The following is a 16907-nucleotide window of genomic DNA, read 5'->3' as shown; positions in this document are numbered from 1 at the left end:
CCACGGACTCTTTCCTCAAATGGCCTCCTCAGCAGACGTCTAGGTGGCTTTCTGCAGGCATGGCTTGGCCACATCACACCCACCTAACCCAGGTCTCCAGCAGGGGGGCTTGTGGCCTGGGCATCAAGCCCAGCATCATCAAGCCCATCTCGGAATGGTGGTCCCCAGCCCAGCAGTGGAAGTGCCACCAAGACGGTGTTTCAGTCACTAAATCATGTCCAACTCTTGCGACCCCATGGACTGTAGCCCGCCAGGCTCCTCTGTCCATGGGGTTTTCCAGGCAAGAATACTGGAGTGGGTTGCCATTTCCTTCTCTAGGGGATCTTCCTGACCCAGGGATCGTACCCAGGTCTCCTGAATTCCTGGCAGATTCTTTACCGAGTCACCAAGGAAGCCCAAACCCGGTTATAAAAGCAGACTTCTTGAATTAGCAAGCTGTGTCTCACCTACAGTGTCCTGCTGGACACTCAGCTCTGAGCACACCGGCTCAGGGAGACCAGACAGGCTGAGAAAGGAGGGAGGGGGCTGGCATGAGACAGAGCAGGGCACGCGGGGGCGCGGGGGGGGGGGAGCTTTTGGGTCCCTTCTGCTGCAGTGGCTGCTTTGGTGGCAGCCAGCACCCAGAGCAAGCTTCCAGGGCACCGGGGTCAGGTATGGGATGTGAGGTGGAGATGGCCAGAGAGGCAAGGAGGGGCCTGGCGTTTCTCAGGATACAGCTGCCCGCCCCTCCCCCACCCCCCAACCCGGTTGAGGGGGTTGACCCCTCCTTGTGTGGGATAATCGCTCCCCTGTCCGCTTAGATGCTGCCCTGCTGGACCTGGGCCAGCCCGGGGAGGGGTCCCAGGGGCTCCCCATTTACACAGGTGGGCTGACGGCCCCTGATGCTGCCACTTCTCTCCGCAGATGGCCTTCTGGTCCAAGTATAGCGGTGAGTGCGCTCCAGACCTGGGGCCACCATACCTGTGCCCCCCGGGGGTCTCTGGGTCGCTGGGGGAACGGGGAGCGGGCCGGCGGCCCGCGTGACGCCCTCTTCACCCCTCGTCGCAGACGGGGACCAGTGCGAGGACCGGCCCTCAGAGAGCCCGTGCGACCTCCCATGCTGCGGACGCGGCAAGTGCATCGATGGCCTGGGCGGCTTCCGCTGCGACTGCGCCGAGGGCTGGGAGGGCCGCTTCTGCTTGCACGGTGAGGGGGCGAGGGGCGGGGGGCGGGGGGCGGCAGGCGGCGGGGCGGGGACCTCCCCGGGCCCGTAGCCTGCCGGGCGCGTAGAGCCACCGCGCCCTCGGGGCGCCCTCCTCCATGTCTGCCCAGAGGTGCGCTTCTCCAACTGCTCGGCGGACAACGGCGGCTGCGCGCACTACTGCCGGGAGGAGGAGGGCAGGCGCCACTGCAGCTGCGCGCCCGGCTACCGGCTGGAGGACGACCACCAGCTCTGCGAGTCCAAGGGTGAGCTCCCTCAATGGGGACCGCGCGGGATCCCCGGGCGGTGAGCGAGCCACCGGGTTGAGTCCTAGGCAAGGGAGATGGGAGAAGGAGGGTGTCCCCGACGGGTGTCGCGGGTGTCCTGCCCGCTCTTTCCTTCGCTTGCCCACCTTTCTCCAGGCGCCACCGCTCACCTTGGGGATGCCTCCTGGGGCAGGAGCACAGAGGTAGCTCACCGGATGAGCGGATGTGGAGGGCACGCCTCCAGTACCCTCCACATCTATCGTGTGAGTGCTCAGTCGTGTCTGACTCTGTGCGACCCCATGGACTGTAGCCCACCAAGCTCCCCTGTCCCTGGAGTTTTCCAGGCAAGAATACTGGAGCGAGTTGCTATTTCCTTCTCCCGGGGATCTTCCCAACCCAGGCATTGAACCCGAGTCTCTTGCGTTTCCTGCATCAGCAGGCAGATTCTTCACCAGCTGAGCCACCATCTTGGATGGCTTTATATCCCCCTTTACCTCTGGTTTCTCTGAAGAGAGAGCGCAACCTTCTTTTCTGTTTTCTTTTTTATACGTCTTAATTACTATCAGAGTTATATACTTGCACAACAATCGGAGTTTGGCAACCCTTACCATGAATTTCAATAGGTTGTTCCTTAGTGTGGATTTCCTTTCATTCACTTTGTAGAGTCTTTTTCATGTGGAAATTCACATCTTCTACTTCTAGGAACATTTCTTTAGTTATATCCTGGATGGCTTGACCTTTCTGCTTTCTCTGCTTTTTGTTCTGTGTTTCTGCATCTTCTAATTAGATCTCTTTGCCCTGGGCTGATTTTCTAGTTTTATGATCTCTTCTATGTTCCATCTCTTTGATTCTGTGTTCTTTTGAGAAACTTACTGCTGCTGCTAAGTCGCTTCAGTCGTGTCCGACTCTGTGCGACCCCATAGACAGCAGCCACGACTTTATAGTCCAGTCCTTTTATAGTCCTTTTACTGAAAAAACAGAAGATCTAACTTTTCCTTTTGAAGTAATTAGAGAGTCACAGGAAGTTTCAAAGAAATGCCTAGTGGGCCTGTTGGCCAGTGGGCTTTTCTGTGAGGCCATCTGAAGGCTCAAGTCACTGACAGAACCCTATTGCCCAGATTCTTAGGTCTTTAGGCCATTTTCTGTTAGGAATCATCCAAACTCATGCTTGGGTGGTCCCAGCCTGGCTTCTAGCCCTGTGTGGGGTGCAGGGGAGAGGAGCTGGCGTTTTCCCAGCCTGCAGGTGTCTGTGGGACTTTGTCTGGTCAGCCTTGTGTGTCACTCTTTCCTGTGGCGTCTCCTTGAGTCCTGAGCTCACAGTCTCTGGTTCACCCTCTTCAGAGAATACACCTAGGGTCTTCTGCAGGGGTCAGAGAGGATAGTCAAGTCACTGATGAGGGGTCGAGACAGAAGCCTAGGGCTCTAGCAGTTTCTTTGACAAACTCTCAACATTCCTCCTGTGGAGAAGGCAATGGCAACCCACTCCAGTACTCTTGCCTGGAAAATCCCATGGACAGAGGAGCCTGGTGGGCTGCAGTCCATGGGATCACTAAGAGTCGGACACGACTGAGCGACTTCACTTACACTTTTCACTTTCATGCACTGGAGAAGGAAATGGCAACCCACTCCAGTGTTCTTGCCTGGAGAATCCCAGGGACGGGGGAGCCTGGTGGGCTGCCATCTATGGGGTCACACAGAGTCAGACACGACTGAAGTGACTTAGCAGCAGCAGCAGCAACATTCCTGCCATACTACCTGCACAGCTTCCTCAGACACACATAGAGGTTTCCTGGACATCTCTGGGGCTAAGCAGCCTGCTACTGCATCTCCTACTACTGGCTGACGTTTCGGCTTTCTCAGACGACCAAGTCAGTCACCATGTCCCTCAGCTTCTGGAATTTTGTTGCTATTATCTCATCTCCATTTTCTGTCACTGTTCGGTCTCCCTGATGATGGCTTCCCCTTGCTCCTGCAAGTCTGAATCTCTCAACCCAGTCTGAAGGGCCCTGGCCTCAGTTCTGTTCTGTGCTCTCTCCTCCTGGCAGAGGACCTCACGACTATGCTCAGAGCCACTTTGAGGCTCTTCAGGAGTGCCCACCTCCTCCTACCCATAAGTTCTTACCTCTGTTAGGAGCTCGGTAACATCCCAGCATGAGACCTTACTGAGCGTCCCAGGGACTACTCCCAGCAGCCCTGGGGTGTACTGAACTCCTAGAACTTGAATAAGCTGCCTAAGGACAGGCCACTGGGTAGAGATGCTGCTTGGTCTGACTTTCGCCATTAAGTGGCGCTGTTTGTTAACCGACTGACCTGAGGGGCTTTGCAAGTGATAGAACTACATGTCTAAGCATCATTTATCCTACAAGGCAGCAAATGAGGCTGCTGGTAGGAGGTGGACAGACATGGGAGGCAGTCTTGGGAGCAGTGCCTGGCAGGCACTCAGCTGCTTTCTCCTGCCTTCAGTGACGTTCCCTTGTGGGAGGCTAGGGAAGCGAATGGACAAGAAACGCAAGACCTTGAAACGTGACACAAACCAAGTAGACCAAAAAGACCAGTTGGATCCACGGATTGTCAATGGGCAGGAGGCTAGATGGGGAGACAGCCCCTGGCAGGTGAGAGGAGAGACAGCAGTTCATCATCTGGGTCAGGAGTCACTGAGCCCAGTTCCTGTTCTGGAGGCACCAGTGGGGAGGGAAGTGAGCCTTTGCTTGGAGTGGGGGGAGGCAGTGCTAAGGGTGGAGGGTCCCAGAGAAAGATGGCGCTAACTTGATGAGAGAGGAGCAGTTGGGCAGGGTGGAGTGGGCATGGGGTCCAGAGTGGAGCAAGCAGGAAGAAGTATAGCTTTAAAAAGCAGCTGGAAAGAGAATGCTGTGTGGTGGTGTTTCAGGCAGAGGCCTGACTGAGAGGAGCAGTGTTTGCATAGCAAAAGGCTAGGAGGGAGGGTTGGCCCCTGAGTCCCTCTCCAGCTTCCCCATGGAAACTAACACTTACTTGATGTCTGACTCCAAGGCACTGGGAGTTAGGGTCCCCGGAGATCAATAATCTGGGGACTGGTAGGTCTTGGGGATCTGACCCCCAGGAGGGTCAGGATCCTAAACACACGGCAACCCAATGGGACCAGAGCTGGGATGGCTGGCAGGACAGGGGCTGAGGGAACCTGGAGGGGGCCTCAAAGGCTACCCAGAGGACTTGAGGCCCAGCCTTAGCCATCAAGGGTAGGAAGAACTCTGCACGCTGCTGAGGGTGATTATAGGAACAGCATGGGCAAACGTGGGGAGACACTCTGGAACAGGCAAACTCTATCAAACGTGCAGAGGAGAAAGTGCCCAAAAGTCCATGCTTATGTGACCAGGGAACCCAGGAAAGACCTACTTATGCAGCTAATACGTTGAGCTTGAGAACCATACCTAGGGCTGTGCCAAGACCCCAGAGGCCTGAGCAGAGCTGTCAGAAAGCTGTGTTGTGATGTCACTGCCTGCACCCCCCACCCTGCCATTCCAGGCAGTCCTGCTGAACTCCAAGAAGAAGCTGGTCTGTGGGGCAGTACTAATCCACATCTCCTGGGTGCTGACGGTGGCCCACTGCTTGGAGAACCACAAGAAGCTCATCGTCAGGCTCGGTGCGGGCTGGAAGCAGGCAGGAGGGTGGCCGGGTTTGGGGAGCCTGGTCTCTGGGGGGCTTGAACCCACACAGAAGGCATCTGGTGGGAAGAGGGCTGTGTGCTCCCAGTCTGCCCCTCCCATGGTGGGATTTTAGACACCATGACACCAGGTAAGTTTGCACGTAAGGGGTTCTCTTTGAATCTGGTGTCTAGGCATTTACGTATGTGTTTGCAAGTGAGGGGGTTACATACATACTTGTGTCTTCACTCTCAGTATGTGGAGCAGGCTGTATGTATGTATCTACAGCACCCTTGGGTGCAGAGACCCAGAAGGTATCCACATGGCTTGGCCTCAGGGCCACACTTCACACAGATTGACAGGGATCAACTGTGCGGTGGGAGCCCTGGCATCTGCCACAACAGCCAGTTGCTCCCCTGCAACAGCCCGGGGCTCCCCAAGCCTGGGCCCTACTCTGCCAATTTCTGGGGGTGAGGGCTCTCACTCCAACCATCATGCAAAAAGAAGGAAAAAGATGTGTATTGAGAATGACTGACCAGACCCACACTCTCTGCCGTTATGTCCAGCAAAACCAAAGGCCAGTGGCCTCCCATGGGGCTGGGCTTGGAATAAGAGCCCCACTCCCACTTACCAGGAGCCATCTGCCTCGCCTGAGAAGACCTTGTGTCTTGTGTGTGATCCAGATCTTTCTTCCCTGGTTAGAGCCTATGTCCAGCTGGCCCTGCTTCTCTGGGTCCTGCTGCTCCTGCCCTGCCTCCACCTCAGCAGGCACCCCATTTTCTCTTTGAGGCTCTGTCCCAGGTTTCCAGCGAGCTTCCCTGCTAACTGCCCACTGCTGGTCACTGCCCAAGCCTCACTACTGCATCTCTGAGCCAGTCCTGAATTCAGACTGGCGTTTGCCCCTTTAGGACTGACACTCATGGGCTGTTAACCTTGACAGGGACCTGAGGCACAGCCCTGTGGCCCAGCACCTGCCAGGGGTGCATGGTGACCACTCCCACTGTGGACCCATTCCCTGTCATCCACGAGGGCCCGCAGGAGCAGGGCAGTCCTGTTAGCTTCAGCGGGGCCCCTGGGGAATGAAGTGCCCCCAGGCTTACTCTGACAGCCCCTCTGCCCTGCAGGGGAGTATGACATGCGGCGCTGGGAGAGCTGGGAGGTGGACCTGGACATCAAGAAGGTCATCATCCACCCTAACTATACCAAGAGCACCAGTGACAACGACATCGCCCTGCTCCACCTGGCCCAGCCTGCCACTCTTTCTCAGACCATTGTGCCCATCTGCCTCCCGGATACTGGCCTCTCTGAGCGCAAGCTCACCCAGGTTGGCCAGGAGACTGTGGTGACAGGCTGGGGCTACCGTGATGAGACCAAGAGAAACCTCACCTCCGTCCTCAACTTCATCAAGGTCCCCGTGGTCCCGTACAATGCATGCGTCCACGCCATGGAAAACGAGATCTCTGAGAACATGCTGTGCGCTGGTATCCTTGGGGACTCGAGGGATGCCTGTGAGGGTGACAGCGGGGGGCCTATGGTCACCTTCTTCCGTGGCACCTGGTTCCTGGTGGGCCTGGTGAGCTGGGGAGAGGGCTGTGGGCGCCTCTACAACTACGGCATTTACACCAAAGTCAGCCGTTACCTCGACTGGATCTACAGCCACATCAAAGCTGAGGAGGCCCCTCTTGAGACCCAGGTGCCTTAGCATCCCCATCGCTTGTGTCTGGAACCCAGAGGACACCCTTGGATAGGGGTTGGATTGTTGAATGGCAAGATGCTGGACATTAAAAAGGGCTTGCTGCAAGCACAACAGCTATGACTCTGTCTTTTCAACCCTTTTCTGGGCTGTTCTGGAGGGAAGTATTTTTGGAGCATCTACTGCATGCCCCACACTTTATGAACAGAATCTTATTTAACTCCTACAGTACCTCTGTGGGGTGGGAAGGAGCGTATCCGAGGTTTGTGGCATCTGAAGCTGGTAACACATAGGAGAGCTCGCTTAATGAATAAGAATACAAAATGGGACTACGAAACTGAGAACCCTTTTCAGGACTTTGGAAGGAGCTTGTGTGAGTCAGGGATCCTGATCCAGAGTAAACCCACCTCTGAAGGTAGAGATTGCAGCTCATATTGTAGGGGAATAAACTGAAGTTCAGGAAGTTTTGCGTTGTGAAGCCAAGACCCAAACTAGGTCTGACTTCCATCCAGCTGTCTCCATCTCTTCCTGCTGGCTATGGAGGCCAGCATTGGCCTGGTGTAAGGAGGAGCCAGAGACCCAGAGGGGTTGGTTGAGTTCAGGATGAGCTCACACTGTAAGTGGTGAAGCTGTTTAAGAACAGTGTCACACAGTCAATAAACAAGAGGCTCTGTCTTGACCTGGCCTTATAGGTGTACCTGAATGAGACAGATAAGTAAGTTAGGATGCACTCAACAAAAAGGTGTAGTGGTGAGATAAAGCCAAAACAGTTAGTCTAAAGTCATCAGATTAGTCTAACTCTATGTATGCCTCAGGCAAGTCACTTCTGTTTTCTGGGCATTAGTAAAATGAAGATTAGATTGACAGCAGTGGTTCTCAACCTTCACTGTACTTTTGAATCTCCTGGGGGGCTTTCAAAAACATGTCCATCCAATTTCACCTGCAGAGATTCTGGTTTAGATGACTTAGACGGGGAACTAAGACACTGATATTTTTAAAACTCCTCAGGTCATTTAAATGTGTGACTAGGGTTGAAAGGCACTGGACCAGATGGTCTTTAAAGACCTTTTCTATTTGGGTAGGTGCCAATATGCTCAGGGCCAATGAATATAAATAAATTTCAGCACAGGGAGTTCCCCAGGGGTCCAGTGGTTAGGACTCAGCTTTCACTACAGTGGCCCAGGTTCATTCCCTGGTCAGGGAACTAAGATCCTGCAAATCGCAGGGTACAGCCAAAAAAAAAAAAAAAAAAGAGAAAAGAAACAATATAAAACAAACAGTACAGCACAGATCACTCAATGGTACAAGAAACCGTGACTTCTGATTCCACCCTGCTTCTCAGGATCACAACTGCTGCATACAGACCAGAGAGGACACCAGGACCCACTGAATTCTCTATGTGAAACACAAGGAAAGAAGCATTGCAGAGAAGGGGTCTGTAGGATCCATCTCCTTAGGACCTGGGAAAGGGTAGGTGGGACTGCTTGGAGGTAGGAGGAAGCCTGGCCCCAGGCTGGAACCGTCTGCTAATTAGTGCTTTAGGCAAGTGTTCCAAACACTCGCAGTGGGACAAGACAGATTGGGAGAGTGACAGCATGCTAAGGTCTTTACGCCTGTAAAAGATTTCCTAGGTGAGTCTCCTGTCAAGGTGGTTAACTAGCGTGGTAGAGAGAACTTCTGGCATCCCAACCGAAGGAGACCTGCTGAGCTGCTCTATAGGGAAACTGGTGAAAATTATTAAAACAAACATTTAAAGTTTCTAGAAATGGTCCTATGGGCAAACAAAGCAAGAACAAAATTACAGCTTTTAAACCAGTATAAGTAAACTTGATCTGTCCATAGAAAGCAAAGAAGGAAAATAAAAGTAAATGAGCAGCATGTAAAAATTAATGGTGTTTCTACATGCTAATGATGAACATGTGGAAACCAAAATTAAAGTCACAATACCATGTCCAATCACTCTAAAGAAAATGAAGCTCTTAGATATTAATTTAACAAAACATGCAGCAGATCTGTGTAATGATATTTACAAAGTGCTGATGAAAGAAATTAAAGAAGACTTAAATGCATGGAGAGACAACAGAAGGCTCAGCACAATGAAGATGTCAATTTTTCCAAAATTAAGCTGTAGGTTTAACACAATTCCTATAAAATTTGAACAGTTTTTTTGTAAACAAGCTTACTATTTCATATGTGTGTGTGTGTGCGTGTGTATGGAATATTCAAATACCTTGAATAGCTAAAATACTTTAGAAAAAGAAGAAAAAATGAGAAGTCACTCTACCCAGTGTCTTGGATGATAATCTAGCTACAGTGATTAAGATTGTGCGGTATTGGTGGAGGGAGAGACACATTGTCAACACGTGGTACTGGTACAATGGGGCATCCTTAGGCTAAAAAATAACCCCAATCTAAGTCTCATAGAAAAAATATGCAAAAATTAACTTCATATGGACTTAAATATAAAAACTGTAAAATGAAACAAGAAGAAAATATAGTTAATGAAAACTATGGCATAAGATGGACATAATAAAGATAATGTAACTAGGTTAAACTTACCAATTAGAAGAACTTTTTTTTATAAGAAAGCTTTTTTTTTTTCAGAATAAAAAATAAATCTGACAATATATTATTTACAGACAAAATAAAATCAAAAAACACTGAAAGATTAAAAATAAAGAATGTTAGAAATTCTTCATTGATTTGAATGAAAAGAAAGCTAAGATAGTGATTTTAATAACTGATAAAATGGAAATCAACAAAAAATATCACAGACAATAAGGATGGACATTAAATAATGATAAAAGAATCAATCATGTATAAAGATATAATCATGATAAAATAATATGTGCCTCTAACAATATGACCTCAAAATATATAATCCAACAATTGACAGAAGTGCAGGGATAAATAAGCAATTATACTTGGAAATTTCAAAAAATTCTCTCAAAACCAAAAAATTAAACAGATTAAAAGTTAAATGGATATATAGAAGATTTGCACAATAAAATTAATAAGATTTTTGTTTTTTTTAGCGCACTAAGTTCAGTTCACTTCAGTTGCTCAGTCGTGTCTGACTCTTTGCAACCCCATGAACCACAGCACGCTAGGCCTCCCTGTCCATCACCAACTCCCAGAGTTTATCCAAACTCACGTCCATTGAGTCGGTGATGCCATCCAACCATCTCATCCTCTGCCGTCCCCTTCTCCTCCTGCCCTCAATCTTTCCCTGCATCTGGGTCTTTCAAATGAGTCAGCTCTTCGCATGAGGTGGCCAAAGTATTGGAGTTTCAGCTTCAGCATCAGTCCTTCCAATGAACACCCAGGACTGATCTCCTTTAGGATGGACTGGTTGGATCTCCTTGCAGTCCAAGGGACTCTCAAGAGTCTTTTCCAACACCACAGTTCAAAAGCATCAATTCTTTGGTGCTCAGCTTTCTTTATAGTCCAACTCTCACATCCATATATGACTACTGGAAAAACCATAGCCTTGACTAGACAAACCTTTGTTGACAAAGTAATGTCTCTGCTTTTTAATATGCTGTCTAGGTTGGTCATAACTTTCCTTCCAAGGAGTAAGCGTCTTTTAATTTCATGGCTGCAATCACCATCTGCAGTGATTAGCACACTAAGAACATTCACAAAAATTTACTGGTCCATGAAGGAAGCTTCATTAAATTCCAGGGGCTCAGAATGATATAAAACATATCCTCTAGACAAAAGTCAATGAAAATAGAAATTAATAAAAAAAAGTTTTAACTGATGTGGACCCTCTTTTTTTTTTTTTTTGATGAGTCTGGCTAAAGATTTATCAGTTTTATTTATCTTTTCAAAGGTTTAGCTTTTAGTTTCATTGATTTTTTATTTTTTTAAGTCTCATTTATTTCTGCTTTGATCTTTTTTATTTCTTTAATTCTAGCAACTTTGGGGTTTTTTTTGTTCTTTTCCTAGTTCCTTTAGGTGTAAGGTTAAGTTGCTTATTTGAGATTTTTCTTTTTTACTGAAGTATGCTTATATCACTATAAACTTCCCTCTTTGAATTGGTTTTGTTGCATCCCATAGATTTTGGAATTCCCTGATAGCTCGGTTGATAAAGAATCTGCCTTCAATGCAGGAGACCCTGGTTCATTTCCTGGGTCAGGAAGATCTGCTGGAGAAGGGATAGGCTACCCACTCCAGTATTCTTAGGCTTCCCTGGTGGCTCAGCTGGTAAAGAATCCGCCTGCAGTGTGGGAGCCCTGGGTTCAATCCCTAGCTTGGGAAGATCCCCTGGAGAAGGGAAAGGCTACCCACTCCAGTATTCTGGCCTGGAGAATTCCATGGACTGTATAGTCCGTGTGGTTGCAAAGAGTCGGGCACAACTGAGGGAACTTTATGTGGATAGATTTTGGATTATCTGACTTCAGATATTTTTTAATTTCTTCTTTGATTTTTTTCAGTGATCCATTGGTGAGCATATTGTTTAATATGCACATGTGTGTATTTTTGCTTTTTTAAAAATTGATTTTTAGTCTCATAGCATTGTGGTTGGAAAATACACTTAGTATGATTGCAGTTTTCTTAAAGGCATTGAGACTTGTTTTGTGGCCTAGCATGTGATCTATCCTGGAGAATTTTCTACATGCACTTGAAAAGAATGTCTATTCTGCTTTTATATGGAATTTTCTGTATATGACTGTTAAGTCCATCTTATCTAATATATTGTTTAAGGTAAATATTTTCTTATTGACTTTCTGTCTAGATAATCTGTCTGTTGCTATAAGTGGAGTATTAAAGTCCCCACTATGATTGTTTTACTGCCAAATTCTCTGTTTTGTATGTTAACATTTGCCTTATATGTTGAGGTGCTCCTAAGCTGAGGGCATATATATTTACAATTGTTATATCTTCTTCTTGGATTGACCCCTTGAGTATTATGTAATGTCCTTCTTTGTCTTATGTTACAGTCTTTGTTTTAAAGTCTATTTTGTGTCATGTAGCTATTCCTGAATGGATAAAAACTCAAGCCTCATCTATATGTTGTCTACAAGAAACACTTCAGCTTTAAAGACACAACACAGATTGAAAGTGAAGGGATGGTAAGATACTCCATGCAAATGGAGACCAAAAAAACCTGGGGTAGCTTTATTATATTAGACAAAATGGACTTTTTTTTTTTTTTGGCTGCACTTGCGTGGCTTGTGGGATCTTATTTCCTTGACCAGATATTGAACCCATGCCCTCTGCAGTGAGAGCCTTGAGTCCTAACCACTGGATCACCAGGGAATTCCCAACAAAATAGACTTTTAAGACAAAAACTGTAATAAGAGGTTTAACAGGTCATTACATAGTGGTAAAGGGGCCAATCCAACAAGAGGATATAACATTTATAAGGATTTCTGCACCAACATTGGAGGTTCTAAATATATAGAGCAAATATTAACAGATCTAAAGAAAGAGACAGCAATAAAATAATAGTAGGGGACCTTAATACCACACTTTCATTAAAGTAATAGATACTCTGGACAGAAAGTCAATAAGAAAACATTGGCCTTAAATGACACATTAGACAAGATGAACTTAACAGATACTTGCAGAATATTCCATCCAAAAGCAATAGAATACACATTTTCCCCGCTAGTGTACAAGTGAATATTCTCCAGGATAGATTATATGTTAGGCCACAAAACAAGTCCTAATAAATTCAAGAAGATTTAAATCATACCAAGCAGATTTTCCAACCACAATGATATGACACTTGAAGTCAATTCAAAGAGGAAAACTGAAAAATTCATAATTATGTGGTGATTAAACAACATGCCAATGAACAACCAGTGGGTTGAATAAATCAAAAGGAAAGTAAAAACTACCTTGAGACAATGAAAATGGAGATAAAACATCAAAATTGTCTGATGCAGCTTTTAGGTGGAAGTTCATAACTAATTTTATATATCAAGGAACAAGAAAAAGAAAATCAAACAAAGCCCAAATTTAGTAGAAGGAAGGGAAGAAAATAACAAAGATCAGAGTAGAAATAAATGAAACAGATACTAAAAAAATAATAGAAAATATCAATGAAAATAAATGCTGTTTTTGTTTTTAATTAACTAATTTATTTTAATTGAAGGTTTATTACTTTACAATATTGTAGTGGTTTTTGCCATACATTGACATTAGTCAGCCATGGTTGTACATGTGTCTCCCATCCTGAACCGCTCTCCCACCTCCCTTCCCATCCCATCCCTCTGGGTTGTCCCAGTGTACTGGCTTTGAGTGCCCTGTTTCATGCATCAGACTTGGATGGTCATCTATTTCACATATCGTAATATACCTGTTTCAATGCTATTCTCTCAAATCATCCCACCCTCACCTTCTCCCACAGAGTTCAAAAAGTCTGTTATTTATATCTGTGTCTCTTCTGTTGTCTTGCATATAGGGTCATCATTACTATCTTTCTAAATTTCATATATATGCATTAATATACTATATTGGTGTTTTTCTTTCTAATTTACTTCACTCTGTATAATAGGCTCCAGTTTCATCCACCTCATTAGAACTGATTCAAATGCATTCTTTCAAATAGCTGAGTAATATTCCATTGTGTATATGTACCACAGCTTTCTTATCCATTCGTCTGCTGATGGACATCTAGGTTGCTTCCATGTCTTAGCTATTGTAAATAGTGCTACAATGAACATTGGGGTATACGTGTCTCTTTCAGTTCTGGTTTCCTCGGTGTGTATGCCCAGCAGTGGGATTGCTGGGTCATATGGCAGTTCTATTTCCAGTTTTTTAAGGAATCTTCACACTGTTCTCCATAGTGGCTCTACTAGTTTGCATTCCCACCAACAGTGTAAGAGGGTTCCCTTTTCTCTGCACCCTCTCCAGCATTTATTGTTTGTAGACTTTTTGACAGCAGCCATTCTGACCAGCATGAGATGGTACCTCATTGTGGTTTTGATTTGCATTTCTCTAATAATGAGTGATGTTGAGCATCTTTTCATGTGTTTGTTAGCCATCTATATGACTTCTTTGGAGAAATGTTTGTTTAGTTCATTGGCCCATTTTTTGATTGGATCATTTACTTTTCTGGTATTGATCTGCATGAGCTGCTTGTATATTTTTGAGATTAATTCTTTGTCAGTTGCTTCATTTGCTATTATTTTCTCCCATTCTGAAGGCTGTCTTTTCACCTTGCTTATAGTTTCTTTCATTGTGCAAAAGTTTTTAAGTTTAATTAGGTCCCGTTTATTTTTGCCTTTATTTCCATTACTCTGGGAGGTGGGTCATAGAGGATCCTGCTGTGATTTATGTCAGAGAGTGTTTTGCCTATGTATTTCTCTAGAAGTTTTATAGTTTCTTGTCTTACATTTAGATCTTTAACCCATTTTGAGTTTATTTTTGTGTATGGTGTTAGAAAGTGTTCTAATTTCATTCTTTTACAGGTGGTTGACCAGTTTTCCCAGCACCACTTGTTAAAGAGATTGTCGTTTCTCCATTGTATATTCTTGCCTCCTTTGTCAAAGATAAGGTGTCCATAGGTGCATGGATTTATCTCTGGGCTTTCTATTTTGTTCCATTGATCTATATTTCTGTCTTTGTGCCAGTATCATATTGTCTTGATGACTGTAGCTTTGTAGTATAGTCTGAAGTCAGGCAGGTTGATTCCTCCAGTTCCATTCTTCTTTCTCAAGGTTACTTTGGTTTTTTGAGTTTTTTTGTATTTCCATACAAATTGTGAAATTATTTGTTCTAGTTCTGTGAAAAATACCATTGGTAGCTTGATAAGGATTGCATTGAATCTATAGATTGCTTTGGGTAGTATACTCATTTTCACTATATTATTCTTCTGATCCATGAACATGGTATATTTCTCCATCTATTTGTGTCACCTTTGATTTCTTTCACAGTGTTTTATAGTTTTCTATATATAGGTCTTTTGTTTCTTTAGGTAGATTTATTCCTAGGTATTTTATTCTTTTCTTTGCACTGGTGAATGGAGTTGTTTCCTTAATTTCTCTGTTTCTCATTGTTAGTGTAGAGGAATGCAAGGGATTTCTGTGTGTTAATTTTATATCCTGCAACTTTACTATATTCATTGATTAGCTCTAGTAATTTTCTGGTGGTGTCTTTAGGGTTTGCTATGTAGAGGATCTTGTCATCTGCAAACAGTGAGAGTTTTACTTCTTTTCCAATCTGGATTCCTTTTATTTCTTTTTCTTCTCCGATTGCTTTGGCTAAAACTTCCAAAACTATGTTGAATAGTAGTGGTGAGAGTGGGCACCCTTGTCTCGTTCCTGACTTTAGGGGAAATTCTTTCAATTTTTCACCATTGAGGATAATGTTTGCTGTGGGTTTATCATATACGGCTTTTATTATGTTGAGGTATGTTCCTTCAATGCCTGCTTTCTGGAGAGTTTTTTTTTTTTTTTTACCATAAATGGGTATTTAACTTTGTCAAAGCCTTTCTCTGCATCTATTGAGATAATCATAAGGTTTTTATCTTTCAATTTGTTAATGTGGTGTATCACATTGATTGATTTGCAAATATTGAAGACTCCATGCATCCCTGGGATAAAGCCCATTTGGTCATGATGTATGACCTTTTTAATATGCTGTTGGATTCTGTTTGCTAGAATTTTGTTGGGGATTTTTGCATCTATGTTCATCAGTGATATTGGCCTGTAGTTTTCTTTTTTTATGGCACCTTTGTCTGGTTTTGGTATTAGGGTGATGGTGGCCTCATAGAATGAGTTTGGCAGTTTACCGTCCTCTGAAATTTTCTGGAAGAGTTTGAGTAGGATAGATGTTAGCTCTTCTCTAAATTTTTGGTAGAATGCACCTGTGAAGCCATCTGGCCCTCGGCTTTTGTTTGTTGGAAGATTTTTGATTACAGTTTCGATTTCCGTGCTTGTGATGGGTTTGTGAAGATTTTCTATTTCTTCCTGATTCAGTTTTGGAAGGTTATACTTTTCTAAGAATTTGTCCATTTCTTCCAAGTTGTCCATTTTATTGTCATATCGTTGCTGATCATAGTCTCTTATGAACCTTTGTATTTCTGTGTTGTCTGTTGTGATTTCTCCATTTTCATTTGTAATTTTGTTGATTTGATTCTTCTCCCTTTTATTCTTGATGAGTCTGGCTAATGGTTTGTCTATTTTATTTATCTTCTCAAAGAACCAGTAATATCTGTTTTTTAAAAGATAAATCTGACTAACCTTCAAGCAGACTGCCCAAGAAGAGAGAGGGCACAAATAAATAAAATTAGAAATTAAAGAAAAGATGTTACAACTGCTACCATAAAAATACAAAGGGGCATAACACACTACTGTGAACAGTTATTCAGTAACAAACAGGACAACTCATAGAAGTGGATTAATTCCTAGAAACATATAAACTACTAAGACTGACTGATAAAGAAATATTAATAGAAAATATGAACAGGCCAATTACTAGTAAGGAGATTGAATAAGTAATCAACACTCACCCAAAAAAGAAAAGTCCACGACTAGATGACTTCTCAGGTATCTCTATCAAACACTCAAAGAAAAGTGAATACCAATCCATCTGAAATTCATCTAAAAGACTGAAGAGAGCACTTCCAAACTCATTGCATGAGGTCAGCATTATCCTAATATCAAAACCAGTCAATGACACCACAAGAGAAGACAATTACAGACAAATATCCTTGATGAACACAGATCCAAAAACTTCAACAAAATATTAGCAAACTGAATTCAGTAATACATTAAAAGGAGCATACACTATTATCAAGTGGGATTTAATACTAGGTTGTAAGAATGGTTTAACATCTACAAATTGATCAATGTTTTAACAAAATGAAGGATAAATGATTATCGTAATAGATGAAGAGAAAGCATTTGACAAAATTTGATATTTATTTATGATAAAAACTTTCAACAAAGTGGATATAGGAGAAGTGAGCTTCAACATAATAAAGGTCACATATAACAAGTCCACAGCTGATGTCATAGTCGGGTGAAAATCTGAAAGCTTTTTGTTTAGACTTGGAGCAACACAAGGATGCCCACTCTCATCACTAATATTCAACATAGTATTGGAAGTCTTAGTCAGAGCAATTAGGCAAGAGAAAGAAACAAAGTGTATCCAAATTGGAAAGGAAAAATTAAAACTGTTACTATTTGCAG

At 44.5% G+C, this 16907-nt stretch overlaps 1 protein-coding gene across 6 annotated transcripts in view; it reads left to right on the top strand.

Annotated features, from left to right (window-relative positions):
• PROC (protein C, inactivator of coagulation factors Va and VIIIa) overlaps positions 1–6875 on the top strand; it is a 33397-nt gene extending 26522 nt beyond the window's left edge. For 5 of the 6 annotated variants that reach the window (XM_081581157.1, XM_081581158.1, XM_081581155.1 and 2 more), the window contains 6 exons: positions 904–928; positions 1048–1185; positions 1312–1446; positions 3910–4058; positions 4948–5065; positions 6191–6875. In XM_081581157.1, coding sequence (XP_081437283.1) covers positions 904–928; positions 1048–1185; positions 1312–1446; positions 3910–4058; positions 4948–5065; positions 6191–6768 — 1143 coding nt within the window. In that variant the 3' untranslated portion in view covers positions 6769–6875. Of the gene's footprint in view, positions 1–903; positions 929–1047; positions 1194–1311; positions 1447–3909; positions 4059–4947; positions 5066–6190 lie in introns of all 6 variants that reach the window. The other variant, XM_081581159.1, reaches the window with a different exon arrangement.
• Positions 6876–16907: the final 10032 nt, after the last annotated feature.

Source organism: Giraffa tippelskirchi, chromosome 3 (assembly GCF_054371585.1).
Source record: "Giraffa tippelskirchi isolate mGirTip1 chromosome 3, T2T-mGirTip1v1.2.pri, whole genome shotgun sequence".
NCBI classification, from domain to species: Eukaryota; Metazoa; Chordata; class Mammalia; order Artiodactyla; family Giraffidae; genus Giraffa; species Giraffa tippelskirchi.
This window is presented reverse-complemented; position numbering and strand designations above follow the sequence as displayed.